Source organism: Grammomys surdaster, unplaced genomic scaffold (assembly GCF_004785775.1).
Source record: "Grammomys surdaster isolate TR1022 unplaced genomic scaffold, NIH_TR_1.0 98, whole genome shotgun sequence".
In the NCBI taxonomy this organism is placed as follows: domain Eukaryota; kingdom Metazoa; phylum Chordata; class Mammalia; order Rodentia; family Muridae; genus Grammomys; species Grammomys surdaster.
This window is the reverse complement of record NW_021604577.1, coordinates 328,335-348,044: the sequence shown is the minus strand read 5'-3', so window position 1 is coordinate 348,044 and position 19,710 is coordinate 328,335. Positions and strand designations below refer to the sequence as shown.

Here is a 19,710-nt window from a genome sequence, read left to right as displayed (position 1 = left end):
GCTACCTGACCCCATTTTCTTGTGGCCAGAATCTGCCTGTTCTATACAGCCAAGGCTCTCCTCACACCAGCATGCAAACTTCAAACCACGGCTAGAGAGGCAGCCTATCCTGTGCACTACTCTAGCCTACCCAAGGGCCCAGGAATGACACTAGAACTTTCCAGAACTGAACATGCAGCAGCCTGGCTTTCAAAGTTCTCCTAACTAAAGCATGAGACTCTCACAATTCCTCCTCTGTGTTTCCCCACATTTTACTGTCTGGTTGATACATCTTATATGGGGTAACATACTTAGCACAGTAGGTGACCATATTATTCATTCAGGAAGATCAGCCACATTAGCTTTGATTTATGCCACACAACATGACTTTCCCAAAGACAAAAATTTTGTAGAATCTCATTTTAGGAAAAAAAGAAAGCTGTGTCTCTAATAAGGAGGTCACAGCACAGCTCTTCCCAGCCTGAGGGCAGACAAAGCTCTTCTCATTATTCTTAAATCGGAACACAGCAATGGACTTACCGCTCCATCCACATTCTGTAATCCATATTGTTCGCAGATGGAAACCAGCTTCTTCCGGTTCAGGTGACCATCTCGGGTGATCCCCAGATCTTCACAAACCTCTTGCAGTTTCTCTTCTATCCAGTCTGGAGGAGGGCAAGACCCACCATGTGAAGCATTCAGGTCATCTGGGTTCCAAAACCTCAGCTGGCCTAAAATCAAAGTAAAAACTGTGTTGTCTCCAAAGGAATCACACAGAGACAATTCCTGCTACAGAAATGTACCGTTGGAAAGTAATTCTTTCCTTTGCTTTTTATTCTTTGGCATGGATGAGTGTTTTGCTTGCATGCTTGTCTATGTACTACATACATGTAGCGCCCATGGAGGAACTAGAGTTACAGATGGTTGTGAGCTGCTATGTGGTCTCGGGAATCAAACCTGGGTCCAATGGACAAACAATTAGTATTCATAACTACTAAGCTATCTCTCCAGCCCCATAATAAATAGTGTATGAGATGATTATAAATGTTGACCCCACTCTGATTTGGTACTGAAGTCCAAATGTAAAACTGAAGATAGTATTTTTACTCTGGGACAATCACCCAAGAGAAAGGAACACTATCTCATACACATGAGGTCAGATGCCTCAACTGAAGCTTTCAGAATGTTTCATTTCTGCTTTCTCTCTGGGCTAATTATTACAACATCTTTTCCTGGGAATGAGCCTCTAAAGTTCATCTATTTCCCAAATCAGAAACCCAAGACTCACTTGAAAGAAAAGGTTGCAAACTGCACGTCTGTTAGCATCTATGGATGTATGCTAAGTTCTGTTTAAAGACAAGGTCAAACTACTTATTGAAATGCCAAGACGACTTATCCTGTATTAGCCACCTTGCTTCTAAATTGACAATGTAAATGTGAGCCCGTGAAATCATCACTTAGATATGGGATAATTACAGGCATGATTTCATATACCTGGGAGAACCATGGAAGATTGGAAGGGGCACTCAGTGTCATTCCTGCTATTTATTGACAGAATTTAAACCCATTACTGTACTATTATTCTAGGCTGGAGAGCCAGAGAACACATTGTTTTAATTATACTTATCCACACTTCATCTGGGGTTAGGCAGAAAAGTGAGCTGAATCACAGTGCCATCTGGTGGCCATATGATTGTTGTGTTCTGCTTCATAGTCTATAGATACTGAACACTTGGTATGTTGAGGATGGGCAAAAACCCCTTTGACAGTCTGCACTGCAGCAGTCCTCTATAGTGGACTGCTACAAATTAGCTGCCATCTTTCCTACAATGTTAATAGCCAGGGTTTGAAGAGTGTGAAATGTCACTTGGAAATGATTTTTTTTTTCCTGTTGGTGTTGGTCCTAATGTTATGACATAGCTTCCTTCTGGTGCAAGGAGGAGGAAAGGAGGTGCACACAGTGCCTTAGCCATAGCAGCCAGGGCTTTCCCTCCTCAGCAGTCCCCCCAACCCCACTGCTCTCTCTTACCTTCTGCTTCATACTCCTCACTGCGCTGTGTCTTCCAGTGCTAGAGAAGACAAGAGACAAGAGACAATTAGTGTACATTTGACCCAGCCTCTAGACCAGATTTCTCTCTAGCTCCCAAGCCACCATGTGGGTTAGTCACATGACTTTAGCCTTTGAGTCAGTACGGGCTCTTTTCAGTTAACCAGACCACCAATCAAGAGGTTGAAACCTCTTGAAATAGACTAGTCTCTGCCAACTTCACCAGCACAAAGTACTGTCTTTGCATGACACTGGGGATTTGTCTTGTCATTTTGAAGGTTACTTATTCAATAACAGAACCTATTATAACCCATTAAAAGGAATATGCTGAGTTCACCAGCGAGCAAATGTGTATACAAATTTATAAATTTGTTCTTCAGTGACTGTGTACTGAGTGCTACATGCTACATCTTGGGAACACACACAAGAGTAGAACACACTTATTTCTTAACCAGCAAAGTACATATATGGAAGAGGGGGCAGAAACATTGTAAGGGCCAGAGGATCAGGAAGTTTACTGTTAGATTGTGTCTTCTAGTAACATCAGAAGCTACACTCATGATGTCTCACCAACATGACCACTTAAACATGAGCTGAACACAAAGGACACTAATTGACATGCTTCAACCCTACACAAAGAATTACAGGCAACCAAGGAAAGCTGAGAGCAGAAGAGACTGCCTTCCCTAGAGAAGAGCACACGAAGTGATTACTCAATAACAAATGCTCAGCCCTGAAAACACACACAAAGAACACATATATAGATATTCCTAAATATAACCTTCTCAGTCTGTGCATATATCAGATATGCACATACCAATAATTAATGAAAAACGAGGGCTACAAATTTGAAAGAGAGCAAGGAAGGATATATGGGAGGACTTGGATCACAAAGGGGAAAGGAAAAATGTAATTATATTATAATCTCAATAGAGTTCACATGCCAATGAAGACCCCAGGGACCAGAAAAGAGGAGGGAAGACAGAATGGTGATTGAGAAGGACACATCAGACTGGGAAGGTGAAAGATGATGTCCTAACAGCAGCAATGGATAAACTGAGTCCTGAGGTTCGTCTGAACTACAGACAGCAAAAAGAATAGGAGTCCTTAATAACTGCTGAAGTAAGAATGAGTCGAGTGTACCTGTCAATGAGCAAATACAGACGCAGTCTGCACAGGTAGACCAGAAAGATGAATTCAATGCACTGTGCTGGTAGTAAGCTTCATTGACCATAATGGAATTTATTCGAACTAGAACTCTTAGCATAGTTAAGTTATGAGTGAGGCTCCTCTGAGGTCAGAGCATGTGGTTTTTGTACTGCTAACTTCCTCCTCATCACAAGACAGGAACAAATCCAGCCTTTGCTCCACTGGCCAAGTTCTGTATCAGTCTTCCTTGGACCAGTTATAACATGTAGCTTTTGTTCTCAAGAAAGTTGCCTGTTGCACCTGTCCCACGGGGAGGACCTACATCAGTGAAGGAAGTTCTTCTGAGAAGACAGGACCACTTAACAAACAACTCTAATCCACAGGTGTGGTGGCCCTTGCCACACTAGCACCCAGGAGGCAGAAGGAAAGGGACTAGAAGTTTTGGGTTAGCCCGGACTTTATAATAACCATGGGTAGACTGGACTATCTGAGAACAGTGAGAGGGCAAATAAGAGCAAAGCATAACACACAGAAATGAAACCCAGGTCTTTGTACATAGGCCCCAAATAACAAAATACTAAAAGGGGAAGAAATAAATGTGTGTGTGTGTGTGTGTGTGTGTGTGTGTGTGTGATTTTATGAATAAAGTTGCATCTTATACCAAATAACCAGCCTGTTCACTGGGATGGTTGAACTGTATGATGCTAGTTGATTTCTTAAGACTCCTGAAATAAAACAGCAGGAAGATGGGCCTAATTAACTCCAGTCTGCAGAGCCTGGATTCCTCACAGCAGATGGTGTGCAGTGAAAAAAAAATGCTTAACATTGTCTTCAGTAGTTCAAGATGACATAACTTAACATTCAGGCTACCTTGGCTTTTCTCCTCCACTTCCCATACTCACTTTAGGTACCTGACAGAAGCAAAAGAAGGATGGAAGGGTTTGTTTCAATTTACAGTTCTTGGAGACACAGTCCATCAAGGAAGGGATAGTACAACACAGGAGGAGGAGACAGCTAGCCACATTGTGCCCCCAGTCAGGAAGCAGAGAGCAATGGATACTTCCTTCCATTCATGCTGGTGACTCAGTCTAGGTCTCCAGCTCATGGGATGGTACTGCCCACAGTTAACATGGTTCTCCTCACTTTACTTAACCTAATCTAGATAATCCCTCACTGGCATGCTGTCTTAGTTAGGGTTTTACTGCTGTGCACAGACACCATGACTAAGGCAACTCTTATAAGGACAACATTTCATTGGGGCTGGATTATAGGTTCAGAGGTTCAGTCCATTATCATCCAAGCAGGAACATGGCAGCATCCAGGCAGGTATGGTGTAGGTGGAACTGAGAGTTCTATGTCTTCATCTGAAGCCAGCTAGTGGAAGAATGACTTCCAGGCAAGTAGGATGAGGGTCTTAAGGCCCACACCCACAGTGACATACCTCCTAACACCTCCTAACAGTGCCACTCCTGGGCCAAACCTATTCAAACTATGTCGCATGCCCAGAGCCTTGCCTCCAAGTGAATCTAGATTCCATCAAGTTGACAATATTAACCATCACATTCATGGTAGTTAGCTCAAGGAGAGACAAATATCTACTAAGAGTCACAGCTCCTTGGTCCATAGGGACACTTATGATGTCATGGACTGAGCTAAGCTGAAACCTCCAAGTGAAATCCCAAAAAAGACTCTGCTGAAATGGAGATGGCTGAAGATCATGTCTCAAGATGACTAAGCTAACTGAAATTACCAAACGGACAGGGTATGGCTGGGACTGACCCACCTGACCCACGGGGCCCTCGTGATTTCTCCATATTTCCTTGGAGTTATAATTTCATCACCTCACTTGTCCTGCATTTCTAGATGGTGCTCTAAGCTTCTAGATGTGTGTGGCCTGGTGAAGCAGAGGGGAGTGCTGTCAACAGTCCTTCAATTACTGTCTCTGACCAGAATTAAACTGCTATTATATATAAGACTTTAAATCCATAGAGGCCCACTGTAAGAGCATCCTGGCTACTAACAGACTGAGTCAAATGCTCACCCTACTTTGGCATCTGAAATTATGCAAATTCATTATACAGTATCTCAGTATCCTAAGATTGAACCCACTAAATCTACCTATAACATATGAAATGGAGTTTATGACCTCAGAACCACTGGTCCAAATGAAACTATTAAACACAAGTTTTTCTTGGCTTTTTAAACAATAGACACCGTTGGGGAAAAGGAAGGGAAAGTATTCTCATTGGGCTCAAATCTTAAAGAGCCTCAGCCTGGACAGGGCATCTTGGGACAAAAATGAGGCAGCAACATACAACTTCAGAATGTCTTCACCAACAATTCCTAAAGTGGTAGGGTGTGCATGGCTTCTTGAATTTGCTCATCTATTTCTCCATGCTTGTTAAAATAGTGAGCAAAGCCTTCGAAGAACAAAGATGTCCTCACATAGTTTCCAGGTGTCACAGGTCTACAGTCAGGGTGCTATAGTTTTCATTCATCATCACCATCCAGGATAGCTCACTTCACCATTTCTTACCCCTAATTGACAGCCCAGCAAGGAGGCTACTGCACAGATTTGGAGCTAGGCTGCCTGGTACTGAATCCTCACTTACTGATGGGGTTAGCTTTATGTAAGTTGTTTAACCTCTTGGCCTTAGTTTATCTGTGAAATGGGAATAATGTAGTATGAATTTACTGTGGGAATAGCAAGTGTTTAGCACTGTGCTCAGCACAGACACACTATAAAGTCTCGTTATTTTTGTATTGCACATGTGTATATACAATACATATGAAACTCGTATTTGTGGAATTCTTTCCACCTCTATATTGAAAATTAAACCATTAATTTGGGTATGCCTCTGCAAGTATCTGTACATTTTTTTTAAAGGGAAAAAGTACATGTTCATGTGTATCAGTGTTAGATATAAGCATGTGAGGTCGGAAGGAGGTGTCAGATCTCCTGCAGTTAGAGTTACAGCAGGCAGTGGTGAGCAGTCTGACATGGATGTGGGGAACTGAACTGACAGCAGGGTGGGGGTGTTCTCTGGAAGAACAGTTCTCTAACCACTGAGTCCCCGCAGGGATACACACTACACAGATGGCGACTCACCACAGTACCGTTGATTCTGCACCACACAAGGTCACAGGAACTAAAACCAGAGCCCATAATCATCGCTACTGAACTGTTGCTATTGACTTATCTAAGTATTTAAGTTATAGCTCCCACCAAGTCTATAGTCTAAAGCAGGCTTGTGCGTGTGACTGGCAGCAACGTTTGTGGGTATTATTTTTATGATGAAAATGGCTTTATGTATCAAAATTAAAAAGTCATTTTTCAATCCAATAATTTTACTTGTAATCTAAAGGTAATTAAAAAAAGAGAGAGGAGGTAGGGAAGGATTGGGGGAGGGGTGACCAGAAGAAGGGATATAAAGTGAATGAATAGAGACAGAGAAAGAGAGAGAGAGAGAGAGAGAGAGAGAGAGAGAGAGCACCATGTGCACAAATATGTATGCTGTGGCATATTTATAATGATCAAGTGTTTAAAACAACTTAAATATTATATTAAATAACAGGGCATAAAGCACAATGATACAACATAATCTGGTCATTAAAAGTAATTTAAAAACCATGTAGGACCATGGAAAATCATTTTAACAAATGTTAAGTGAAAGAGCATAACAAAAATGTGATCTGTACTATGATCATTGCTGGCAACAAATATTTATACAGCCAGACAAAGACCGGAAGGAAACAGGTAATAAAAATAAGACACATTTTAGTTGAGGGTCTATAAGAGAACGTATTTTATTCCCTCCACTGTTATAAATGATCTTCTGCAGGATGAGTAGACAAACTCTCACTGTTCCTTTTGCCCTTGAGTCCTTGCTAACTTAACTGCAGTGTCTCAGGGTCTCTCCCTTTGGTAAGTTACCTTCAGCAGCAGACTGTGCTGGGTGCAGGCTTGGAGGGAAGCCAGTGTTGCTTAGGCAGGCAAATGCTACTGATGTCTCCTGAGCTCAGCAGAGCAGAGGATGATCAGTGACCCTCGGCTAAGACCTGCTGTGGGGACCAAACCATCCCAAAGAGCAGTCTCTAAGAGTCCAACACCCGGCATGCTGTGGGCACAGCGCTGGCACTCACAGCAGCTCTGATCATTTTCATAAGATCAGTCACATCAAGACTCATCTTGAGACCACCGATAGTCTGTCATGGGGGGGGGGGCTCATAAGGCCCCATCCTTCCCTGAGACTTTACTCGAGGAAGGTAATGGTTATTTCAGGTGATGAAGATATTTTCTCCAGTGGTATAGCTAGCCACTGTCAGTTGTCCATTCTCCAATAAGTAACTCCTATAAACAATAGGAATTAAGTAGAAGAGGTAGTGGATCGGCAGTGAGTTTAATAAAAACCCAGTGTATATGTGTATGCAAATGTCTGAATGAAACCCATTATTATGTACAATATATGCTATTAATAATTAAATAGTAGCCTAAAACAGCCATGGCTTTTAAACCCCAGGCATCACTTAGCAGAAATGGCTTCTTATAACCTCAAAATAATGGGTGGGCAGGGTGAGGGATAACAAGCAGAGCTGAACTCTGGGGTGATGATCTCCCTGGCACTCCTCCATAGCTTTTGGTAAATCCTGATGGAGCTGGGGTCATTCTGGGGAAAGCAACAAACTCAGTCCAACTGCTCCATCTCATTCCAAGATCACCTCTGCTGAAGACTGGACTTCCTCACCCTAACATGGCAGGAGCTCTGCCTCTCCCTAGTCTAAAGGAAGGATCTGTCCCTTTAAGAGGAGGAGAAGCACATAAAAGCTGAAGTGTTTGTTATTAAATTGCAATTTTGGAGGGGGTGGGATGGTAAGGGAAGATTCAATTCATTCACACTTCATTTATTTTCATTCTTGCTGCCTGAAGTCCAATTAAAAAAGATGGGGGGAGGGGCAGTTTAGGAGGTTGAGGGATTAGGTCATTCAGCTACTGAAACAGCCCCAATAAAAGGATGCATCATTGTGGAACAGAGTCCTTTAATTGCTGATGGTAACACAGAAGTGGGAGCTGGCTGGTGGCCTCTAGACACAGGCTCGTCCAGAGCCCTGGAAAGGGTAGCCAGGGAAGTCTCTGGAGGGCAGGAGCAGGGAGGAACAAAGGATGGATGCTGTCAGGAAGCTGAATTCACCAGAAGAGACTGCTATTGGTCCCTGTGAAGTCAGGGGTCCTTTGAGTGGGTGGGTGCATGTAAACACTCCATGAAGGGGCTGTTGTTGTCTCATGTGAGCTGAGTATCTTTCCGTACACCTCAGTCACTCAGGACACGGGAAGAAAAGCCATAGAGAGGACAAAAAGCAAGCAGAGACTTTGTTCTCTGTTCAATCCTGTTACTGCTCAGGAAGTTATTTCACCTACGAAGTGGGAACATTACACGGCCCTGTCTTAGAGACGGCCACATGAGTGTCTTAGAGATGGCCAACTATGGCTATTGCTTCTTCCAGAATAACAATTTGGCCAGGAACTCCAAAGTTGGATAGCTGAGGTTTGTTGCCCTTTAGTAGCACGGGCATCATGGTCAAACACTTAACTTCTGCATGCCTCAGTTTCCTCGTGGTAAGTCATAGCAACTGTGAAGGGATGCTCCATACCAGAAAGCACTGGCCAGTACCAAGGACTAAATACTCCTTGGGAGGTCCCTGCTTATTCTCTCTGCTACTCGAATGTTTAAGGCGATGAGGACAGAAAAAACAGCACAGTCCAACATGAGCTTTAGGAATAACCTGTAAAAGATTAGCAGCTACAGCTCAGACGAGTGAACTGACTTGATTCACTCAGTTCATACTGTATATGTCTAACAAAATATTCTAGGATATAAAATGTCTTTGTGACTATAATAATACAATTGTTGCCAATTATGCCTTAAGAAGACTGGGGGTGGGGGACATGGAGGGACAGGTGTGTATGGTAATTGAGATGGGGAGTCAATGTGGGGTGAGGGTCTCCCCCCAGAACCTTCCACTCCACAGAGGCCCCTGGATGGTACATCTGGCAAGAGTGACCCTGTGATTCCTTGTTTACAGGGTAGACACAGAAGAAGGGGTCAGAGGTTGCTTGGCCCCCAAATGGCTACTGCAGCAAGTGGCCCTCACTCTTCTCAGACAAAGGTTGTCCTTGCACTCATCCCAAGGGCTACACATCTTAATGTCACACTGGCCATTGTAGCTGGCTTTACAGCTGGCTGAGGTACCCTGGACACAGCAGCCACACAGGCTGCCTCGATTTCAGGAATGCTTTCTTTGGAGGGACACCTGCTTTGGGGGACTGCAGAACAGATGGCCAGAGTCTCTTGGACCCTAGCTTCTAGCCCCAAAGTAGTGCCAGCATCTGCAGCCTTCGGACCGCGTGGGCCCCGCCTACAATAGGCCAGCCATTGCCTCCACTAGCCATCTGCTCCAGCTAAGACCTTTGCGCCCTACAGAATGTATGGCTAATTAAATGATTATGGGAATACACGAGGCTATTCTATCGAGACAGAGGTTGCTGAGCCGATCTCTGCAGCCTGGGAGACTGCACCATGTTAAGTTTGAAAAGGGAAGGCCTTGTAAGCCCAGAGGAAGAGCAACACAGTTTCCTAGGTCGACAAAGCTCCTTTAAAGGGGGGAAATGTATTTAGCATGGGGTATCTCTGAAGAGATCCAGAAATCTGTTTAGGTAGCGTGCATATGATTCAAAGCACAGCATCTGCAATGTGTTGGGTTAGTCTTAAATGTTTAGAAAGCTGCACTCTGAGCTGGATATTGGAAGCTGAATGTGCCTGGGGGTCTGCTTTTGCTTCTGCAGGGACACATTTCCTGGGAAATGAAGGGAAGGCTAAGGCAGTGGAGAATCTGACAGCCTCAGCTTCCTATTTTGAACTAGGGAGGAGCAACTGGAATGGAATGCAAATTGGTGCCTTCATCTCTAAAGGCAATTAAATGCTGCTAGCAAGAGCTAGGGATAACGGGAATTAATGTATGGTTTTAAAATGCACACACAATCACATGAGTCCTAGCGAACCACCAAAAAGCCTTCAAGTGCTGCCAATACAAAGATACGCTCAGCGTAAGCCTCCTCCCTTAGTAAGGGTGGGCATTGCTGGATTCTAAAGTCCTGAAAAGGGGAAAGTCTCCCCACTCCTTTTGGAGGCACTTTAGATTAAACCTAAGTATAGACAAACGCTACCTCCATGGCAGGGTCTCATTAAGTAGAATGGGCAGTTTTTATACTTCTAGTCACTTCAGTTGCTGAATGGGTAGTAAGCAACTTGTCTATGGAAGACACTTAACAGCATGGTTAGAAAGGGTTACAAGGACGCCCCAGGGGGTGGGAATTTGAGGGTGGGGAGGTGGGAGTGGGGGGGTAGGTAGGGGTTACAAACGCAGAGAAGAAGGAGGAGGGGTGAGGGGATAGGGGGTTCCTGGGTGGGTGGGGGATGGGGTAAGGGGACAACATATGAAATGTAAATAAAACATCCAATAAAAAAAAAAGAAAGGGTTACAATCATCATCAGAATATGGTCATCATTAGCTTGGTTTTGATTGGCTGTGTGTCTTAAGTTTCCAGTGAAAAGTGAGTATCAGAAAGTATTCATCTGGAAGGCTGTGGAGTAGAGATAGAGTCTTTTAACAATTTCTCTATTTTTATTTCCTGTGAATTGATGTTTTAGTTGAATGCATGTCTGTGTGAGGGTATCAAATCACCTAGAACTGGAGTTACAGATGGTTGTAAACTCCCATGTGGATGCTAGGAATTGAACACAGGTTATCTGAAAGGACAGTCAGTGTTCATAACCACTGAGCCATCTCTCCAGCCCCAGAGATGGACTTTAAGGTCCAATATCTTGGTGTAATTCAGGAAGACTAACCAGAGCACCAAGGTCTGCAAGCCTTATAAGAACAAGAGTTGTCCTGTTAGCTTTGAAGAGGATTCTGAGGTCTTAGGTCACACTCAAAGGATCTCCGATCCCATACTGGAGTAGCCATGTAATCTACCAAGACTGAAGACACATGAAGGGAAGACTGGAATACCTTTAGCAAAAGTGTATGTCCTGAGGACATCATCCCTCAATGAGGGGAAAGATGGACAAAGGATATAAAGGGGATGACGAAAAAGTAATGTGTGTGTTTCAACTATAAAAGATCTGAGTAGAGCTTCTCTCAGTTACTAAAATAAAGTGTCTGTGCCACAATTAAACATTAACCCATACAATGGAAAAATTCATCGTTTCAATACCAAGTTATGCGTATGTGAAAATATCATCATAAGGGAAGAGACAATCTCAGACGTTTCAAAGCAGTTTGGATTGATGTGGGCAGCAAGGTCAGTTTTTTGTTTTAGGGTTTTGTTTTGTTTTGCAGGGGGTGGGGAGCAGGGCTAACCAAGTACTACCCTGGCCTCTCACCTGTACAGACCCAACATAAAGCCTACTGAGCATCCTAGGGCCAGTGTGCCCGTCAGATTTAACGTTTCTCTCGGGTTCTCACTGAACTGCAGCGTGTGAGCCAGTGGTTTTGACTTACATTATTATTGTCTACAGTTGAAGAAATAATTGTTGAAATCCCCTTGTTTTCGATAAGGATCTTATAGACCCAATTTATTCCCTGTAGAGGGAAACAGTTAACAAGCTGTGCCCTGTTCTTCAACTAGGCCAGAAAGCAAAGTGGCCCTGCCCCAATTGTATTAATTACACAAACTTTTCTACCACACCTAAAGAACAGAGAATAGAATTAAAATGTGTGGGGGTTTTCTGCTAGCTACCTGTGACGAAGCACAGGCCTGAAGCCCACGGTTCTTTAGTAGCTATTCATCAAAGGGGATAAAAATATACTCTTAAAATCCTGAAGTCTCACTTCTGTTTTTTACTGAAGTAAAGAACAAACAATGTCAACCACAACCCCCTGGTTAGTCACACCTTAGGCTGGGACCAAGAATGTGCCCTTTGTTGGCTGAGATTCACTCAAGAGTAGAATGTCCTCCTGAATTGACCTGGGTGAAAAACGATCCGTAAAAAAAAAAAAAAAAAAAAATCTCCATCCCTTTCAACTTCAGCAGAGAGGAGAGGTCAGACTCCCAAAGGATCCAACTGCCAGATAAACACAGTAAATCAGAGGTCTGGCAAAACACCGGCTGCTGGTGGGCTCTACCTGTCCTGTGAATTAGTACCTTGTATGCCCTGCTTTCCAGATGAAGTTTTGTAGGACTTACACAGTGCTGCAGAACTCACAGAGGTCTCTCCCTACAGAACGGCTCTGTTGTCTTGTAAACTACACTTGGTAGGGGAGACATGCTTAATAGCTAGGTTAGACATTTTCGCCTTCAGCAGGAAAGAATCAAATTGCCTGATAAAAGCTCAAGGGAGTAGGGAAGGGCTAGAGATGATGAAATGTTTGCAGTTTCTTGGGCTTTGAACACAGGCAAACAGAAACAAAAGCCAAGCATGACCAAAGTCGTGGCAAAGTTTATTTATCTTATTTTATGTGTATTGGTGTTTTGCCTGCATGTATATCTATGTAAGAGTGATCACAGACAATAGTGTGTTACCGTGAGGAGGCTGGGAATTGAACCTGTGTCCTCTGGAAGAACAGCCAATTCTTTTAACTGCCAAGCCATCATCTCTACAGTCCCAATATAGTTTATTTTTATACACTCTGTACAAGGGGAAGCAGAGTAGCTATGACCTGTGACCTTGTTGGTCCTCACCCACAGCTCATGACATAGACGCACTGCAAGCAGCAACTATGTGAGCTTCCAAATTGCTGGTGCCTAAAGAAGCCTGAAGCATCACACGGGGCATATATTAAACATAAATTTAGATGCTTCAAAGCAACCTCTACAATAGCTTTGCTCATACTTGTCTACATTTGTGGACATTCCCATGAGTGTGAGCAAAAAGGTAGAGTTACAGGTAAACTGTAGAGAATTACTGTTGAGAATTATCAGTCGTTTGGGTGGTATTTATGGGAGAAGGGCTTTGTATCAAAAAGAAGACATTGTGAACTATTCTGCCCCAGAGCCTGGAAATGACAGCCTTCAGACAGAAGTGGGAGGCTGCAGCAACCTCCCCTTTGATTGGATAACCCCCCAGAGGGGAGAGATGGATTCTTACTTTACCTTTTCAGATACAGTTTGCTCATTTGTCCTGAGAGGGTGAGTTCCTAATGGAGACAGCTTTGATAGGTGAGTGGGACACTGTTCCATCCTGCCGGTAACCCACACCTTCACAGGACCTCAGTAAAATCATGATTTGACTCAACCTGGAGCTAAAATTAGTTTCCCATTAGGGAATACAGCCAGACCACCCTCTGCTCAACTCCTGATAACAGGTTCTGATGTTTTTATTGTCTCCAATGAGAAACTCTGAAGCCACTTTGGGGAAGGAAAAATCAGACCTGTTGAAAGCAGGAGACACAGCAGACCTAGAAAGCTGGCTTAGTGTTCCTATCTTGCAAACCTACTAAGTCTGTCTTCGGCTCCTCCCTCCCTACCCCTTCTCCTTTGATATTGCCAGGTAGCCCCATGATGAAGTATGATTCCAGAGAATAGATTCTCAATACCTCCCAAAGACATGAAATATCAGATTCTCAGGTGGCAAGAAAGGAGACAGAAATGAATGCCGCATAGAGTACAGAAGATTTGAGATTTGGACTCCATAGTCAGGCAAGAAGAAGCTCCTCCTCTTAATAGGAAGATACCTTCACCTCCTCACCACCTCAGAGGCGTGAACAGCATCTGTAAAAAGGATGATGATTCCAGAACAAGCCTCTTGGACAGGTAGCTGAGGCTAGAGCAGAAACTGACAGCTAACAGAGACACTATGTGGACACAAGACTGACATGTTCATAAAACCACACCTCAAGGTGACGGCTGCTGGTGAGAGCAAGACCTTGGGCAGGGTGGCAGCTGCACAGGAACATCCAAAGCTTGAAGAGAGAAGCTGCTTTGAAAAATGACAGGATTGGAGGCATAGAGGAAGATCACTTTTAGCATGTTTTGGGTTCAGCTACAGTACTAAAAAACAAAATGGCAAGACTTGACTCAGCTTATTTTCTGGGCAGGAAGCAGCTGAGACGATCTCAACAGTTGAGGCAAGGGTGTGTCATCTGGTACCTCTGGGGGTGCTTTGGTGTGGGATGCAGCAGACTATGACAGTGGGGAGAGTCTCTACTGGGAGCAGACACCCAGAGAAAGGACCCTGCCAAGGCCTCTGCCTGCAGCTCTTGTAGAGGGTGGTGAACAGGGCAGATTCTGACTGTGGTGTTCAAAGGTCCTAGCTGAGGTTTCTGGTGCATCTGCAGGAAGTGGTAGTGCACTGAGCGTGAGGTGATCTCTCCATAACATCCTTTACCATCAGCAAGCTTTCTCCTGCCTCAGGCTTCAACTCATGTTGACTTAAACATAAAACCAAAGGCTCGTTTTTAAAAATAGTAACCCCAGTAGAGTAAATAAGCTACCCAGCAAGCTGGCAACTGGGCTAACAAAAGGGCAAGAAATGCATTGCCAGGAAGGGCTGACTCTGCTCAGAGGCTCTCTGGGTATCCCTGGAGTGTAAGTAGAAACTACTGTGTCAAAAATAAACAATTATTGGGTTTCTTGGCACCACATAATAATATCTTGAGACCAGTTCAAGAGATAAGACACTAGACTTAAAAAGGGTCTCTGAATAATTAAGCTTACCTCCTAAAGCGTCCAGACTCTTTTTCAAGATGTATATCCCAATTAAATTTCATATCACCCAGACTTACAATGAAACAGATTTTACATAGTAACAGGAAACCCTCTCCAACAGCAAGGAAAAACATGGTGTTATGAATATTCAACTACATAATACATGCAGATCCTTGCCCTCTTAAAACTGTCTATGTAATGTGTTTTTGCATGTAAGTATGAGTGTTTTCCTAGGCAAAGGTCCCTGTCTGAATGTTTCTAAAGAACCAAGAAAGGAAGGGACCACTGAACTGAGCATCTGGGATAGCCAGCATCCATGCCCTAGGCTAACCTGCCTGGGGCACCAGGGGACCCCAGGCCATACTCTCCTCCAAATTAAGTGGCCACATGTCACCCACATTCTTACTCCATTTTGTAAGCTTTCTGTCTCTCTTTTAGCTGTTTTCCTCTTTCTTATATTTCTGCCACTGAACCTTCATTTCTAGGGAACAGATAAATAATATTTGATTTTTCTTTTCCTTTTTTTTTTGAGAAGCAAAGGTATTTAGTGTGTGTGTGTGTGTGTGTGTGTGTGTGTGTGTGTGTGTTTCTGCCTTTATTTTTCAGTATTTATTGCCAGTTCCATTTCCTATGGGGGATCTTTCCCACACCTGGGTTTGTCCTTGTTTCCTTTAGGTTTGCAGGTATTCAGATGTTTGATCACTAAGGACAACCTTGTGAGCAAGTCTCCTATAGATTTTAGTAACAGGGATGCTAGGCAACCATGAATACACAAGCTCACACAGACACATGCACAAACACCCAGTTGGCCTGCAGTCTACAAACACATGCATGCATGTACACGCACATGCACACGCACATGCACGAGTCAGCCTGCAGTCTGCAGACCTGTCCAGAAAGTGAAGGTGCTTTGTCTCTTTTCCAGCTCATATTCATGTCTGGAATATTTACAGCTCCAATCTGAGCTGAGATTTGCAAGAAATATTTAGTTTGCTCAGCAAGGCATTCTTGATCATGTTCTATAAATGGGATGTTGTAAATGAGCCAGAAAGAAAGACTAAAGAAGATATTACCGTTTCTTCTTTACTGGCAGATTACAGTGGTGTGCAGAATGAAATGAAGGGCACCAAGGAAGATAGGGAGCCAGATGTGTGAGCTGCCCTGGGTGTGGCAAGTCCAAGGAAGAGTGCTGCCATGTCCTGGGAAAGCATCCCTAGCCCACGCTTTGAAGCAAGAACCATAGGTTGGGCTGGTTTATCACATTCCAAAAGATTAAAGTGCAGGTGATTTTAAAATATCAAAACATGGAGCTGGGGAGATGGCTCTGCAGTTAAGTGCACTGGCTGCTTTGCAGAGGACCCAGGTTCAAGTCCTAGGCACATCCATGGTGGCACATAACCATCCATAAATCCAGTTCTAGAGGATTTGATGATCTCCCTAGGCAACAGGCATGTATGTACATTACACACATTTAAAAAAGCAGGCAAAACACTCAAACACATCAAATAAATCTTTAAAAAAAAAAAACCCTGAAAAAAATATGAAGCACAGGACTTCCATTCTTCTGTCATGGAAGTTGCTTCATGATTTGAGGTTGAAGACAGTGAAAGATTTAGATTTAAACTTGTTTTTTATTTTAAATTCGTGTACATGTATGTGCATGAGATGTGTGTGGATAGTGTGTGTGCACATGTGTGTGCATAGATGCTTGTACCCATGCCTGTGTTGAGACCAGAGGAGGATGCTGTGTGTCCTGTCTTAGCATTCTTCATTTTATTCCCTTAAGACAGGGACTAGGCTGATCACCAGCAAGCCCCAGCAATCTTGTCTCCAGTCCTCCAACTTCCTCCCTACCCTTCTACCACCCCTACCATGGATCTCCCTGCCTCTCTCCCCACTCCCAAGTCCAGCAGCATGTGTTAACCACACCCAGCTTTTTACACAGGTTCTAGGGATTTGAATTGGGTCTTCAAGCTTATGCAGCACGTGTTCTTACCTGCTGAACCCTTGGTTAGCTCTTTAAAATCATTAAAAAAAATTAAAATAAAAAGTGCCATAGCAGGGAAAGATACAATTCCAAGGAGAGCTAAGAGAATAGAAGACATTATAAAAATAACCGAAATTTAGGTAGATACATATGAACAAGGCACAGACATAATCAACTTTCTGAAAACTGAGACAAGACTGGAAGGTTAGCATCTATGTCCAAGAGGCAAGAGAGGGAAAACCAGCAAGGGGCCACATCTGAGTGGAGCCTGTTGCACTGTGGATGCCTAACTTCTGTCTCATGATACCCAGGGCTCATGCCCATGATCGATGACTGCGCCTGTGACTGTGATTGTCCTGTAACTGGGACTGAGCTCCTTACCTCGCTGCAGTCACCATCTGGGATGTGTGGTGGCCTTGCTTCTTCCTCTAGTGGCTCAAGCACTGTCACCTCCGAGAACTCCTCCCCAGACTCTTGAAACTCAGGCAGTGATCTTCGTCCATAACGCTTCCCACCTCTAACATATTTGGGCTGAGCTTCTGGTGAGCAGTCTGGACAAGGGGACAAGAGTAAAGGCCACATTACATGAGAAATAGCCCCAAGCCACGTGGCGCACAGCTTCTTGTACGATCCCCCAAATAAACCAGCCCTGTAGGCGCATATGAGTCCTTGGGTTAGATGCGGAGCAGTTTGTACTTCTGATGGTCCAAGGATCTGCTTATATGTATCTGTAAGTTATAGAGACTAGGATGGCAGAAAGGAAGTTGATTCAAAAGCTAAGTAATAAGATCAGGAGGACTGGGGATGTAGCTTGAACTGGACATGGTGATCATGCCTATGATTCTGAACTCAGAAAGCAGAAAGACTCAAAGCCTCGGTGTCATCCTTAGTTACACAGCGAGGTCAGGGCCAGCTGGGGCTATAGGGAACTCTCTATCAAAAAGGTAGTACAGCAGTTGATTGTGGGTTATCTGTTTAGTAAGCTGGTGCCTTTTAAGTGTGGGAGGGCAAAAGAAGTAGACGGGGGTTGGGGGGGAATCTAGCCAAGAGGCACCTTGCAGGAAGTCCTTTACCCTGTATGGTTCTGAAGAGTCTGAGGGAACACAACAGTCTAAGCACATTTTAGCACTCAGAGGTAAACACCCTCCTTCACCTCAGGGACCCCCTCGTTAACTGTTCCATTTTCTGATGTACCAGATAAGCAGAGGAATACAAATATGAAACTGACACCGAGAATTCTAGTCAATTAAGGACAGCTCCTCGATTCTGTAAAAGCTGGCATCAAGATCGCATTTATAAAAATGATAAAATATAAAGCCGTGGGATAAAATAATAAGTGGAAAGCCACATTAAGAAACACAATATATAGCGCTTCCTCTGTTTTCAACATCGGTGGTAAGTAAACAAAACGGGGCGTGGCCAGAATAGACTCGCCTCTGACTCTGAAGAACTGTGGCTTTCTGGAGTGGATCCGCAATTACCAGTTACACCCGCACTGCCACCAACCCAGCCACCAAGCGCCATGTCTACAACTACCACCCCTACCACTGCTACAGCATCACCTCCTCCACGCCACCTCCACCAGCAGGCTTCCCTCTACTCTGAATGCTTTGGAGCAATAAAGATAAATACTCCACTCCAGGGCCATCCTTAAGATTTGTAAGCACTTTGCATAATATCAAGGCAATAAGATTTCTATTAAAATAGAAAAGAGGGACAGTGATTTGTTCTCTGTTACCTTATTGTCTGTCTGTATAGACACACTGACTCTCTGGATCCTGTTTGACCCAACAGTCTAAGCACATTTCAGAATTCAGACACAAGTGTTTTAATTGAGGTGTATACATATATCATCAAGGCAAGTCTGAAGGGACAAAACCCCTTTATCCTCGATGGAAGAATGGTTGGATTGGTGGACTCTGACTTCAGCATCCCTGGGAGGGCAGATGACCCTGCTTACCTGTCCACCTTATCCCTATACCACCTCCTTGGGCACAAATTTAGATTCTGTGATGCTCATAGATGTAGCTGCAGCATTCTGAAATGCCCAGGAAAGCTAGGAGTGAAGTATTTATGAAAACTATGCAATTTCCAGCGATTAATACGCAGCTCAAGTCTCTGCCAATTCATTTTATTAGAAGGAGCGATTCTCTTACAGGAAGTGTTTAAGCATGCAAAATTTACATCGAGAGTGGCATGCATACTTGAAGGTACCTTTCTTCAGGAGTGAGTGTGTCAGACTGTGTGTACCCAGGAGCGGTACAGATACTCGAGCTACTTGCTGGCAGCTGACACCCACAGATGCTGGTCAGACAAGAAGCAATGCAGAAGCATCCTTAATTTATTAGATGTTCTTAAATTTTAGTGCTAGACAACAGGATACATCATTAGTAACTAGGAGGGCTTAGAAAGGATTCAAAGGAAAACATAAAACCCAGGACTTCCCAATTATGAGAATAGGGTTTGTCTGGGGATATAACTGGCAAAGGAGTTCTAACTGTGTTTTGCACTGCTTCCAAAAGGAAAAATGGATAAAAGGGGAAAGCAACGGAATCTACACTCTCCTGGGAATGTGATTCTAAGCTTATCTGCGTCAGAAGTGGCCCCTGGCTATATATCGTTAACTTTCCTGTCAAAGAGTAGGGAATGTTGGTGGAATCTAAACAGCTCTTCTATACAAAAAAAGTGTCCAGTTAAGAACCACTGGGGATGTTGTGGATTTGGAGGTTACTTGTTTGTTTGTTTGTTTCAGGAACTTTAAAACCTCTTAAATTACATTTTAATATAATAACCAATTGTAACCAAATGTTAAGTTAATATCTTCTATAGCACATATATGTGTAT

At 43.6% G+C, this 19,710-nt stretch overlaps 1 protein-coding gene across 6 annotated transcripts in view; it reads right to left on the bottom strand.

The window, feature by feature from the left end:
* Nin (ninein) overlaps window positions 1–19,710 on the bottom strand; it is a 97,011-nt gene that overhangs the window by 46,051 nt on the left and 31,250 nt on the right. For all 6 annotated transcript variants that reach the window (XM_028781645.1, XM_028781653.1, XM_028781621.1 and 3 more), the window contains 3 exons: window positions 17,248–17,417; window positions 2,009–2,048; window positions 520–710 (listed from right to left, as the gene is read on the bottom strand). In XM_028781645.1, coding sequence (XP_028637478.1) covers window positions 520–710; window positions 2,009–2,048; window positions 17,248–17,417 — 401 coding nt within the window. The remainder of the gene's footprint in view (window positions 1–519; window positions 711–2,008; window positions 2,049–17,247; window positions 17,418–19,710) is intronic.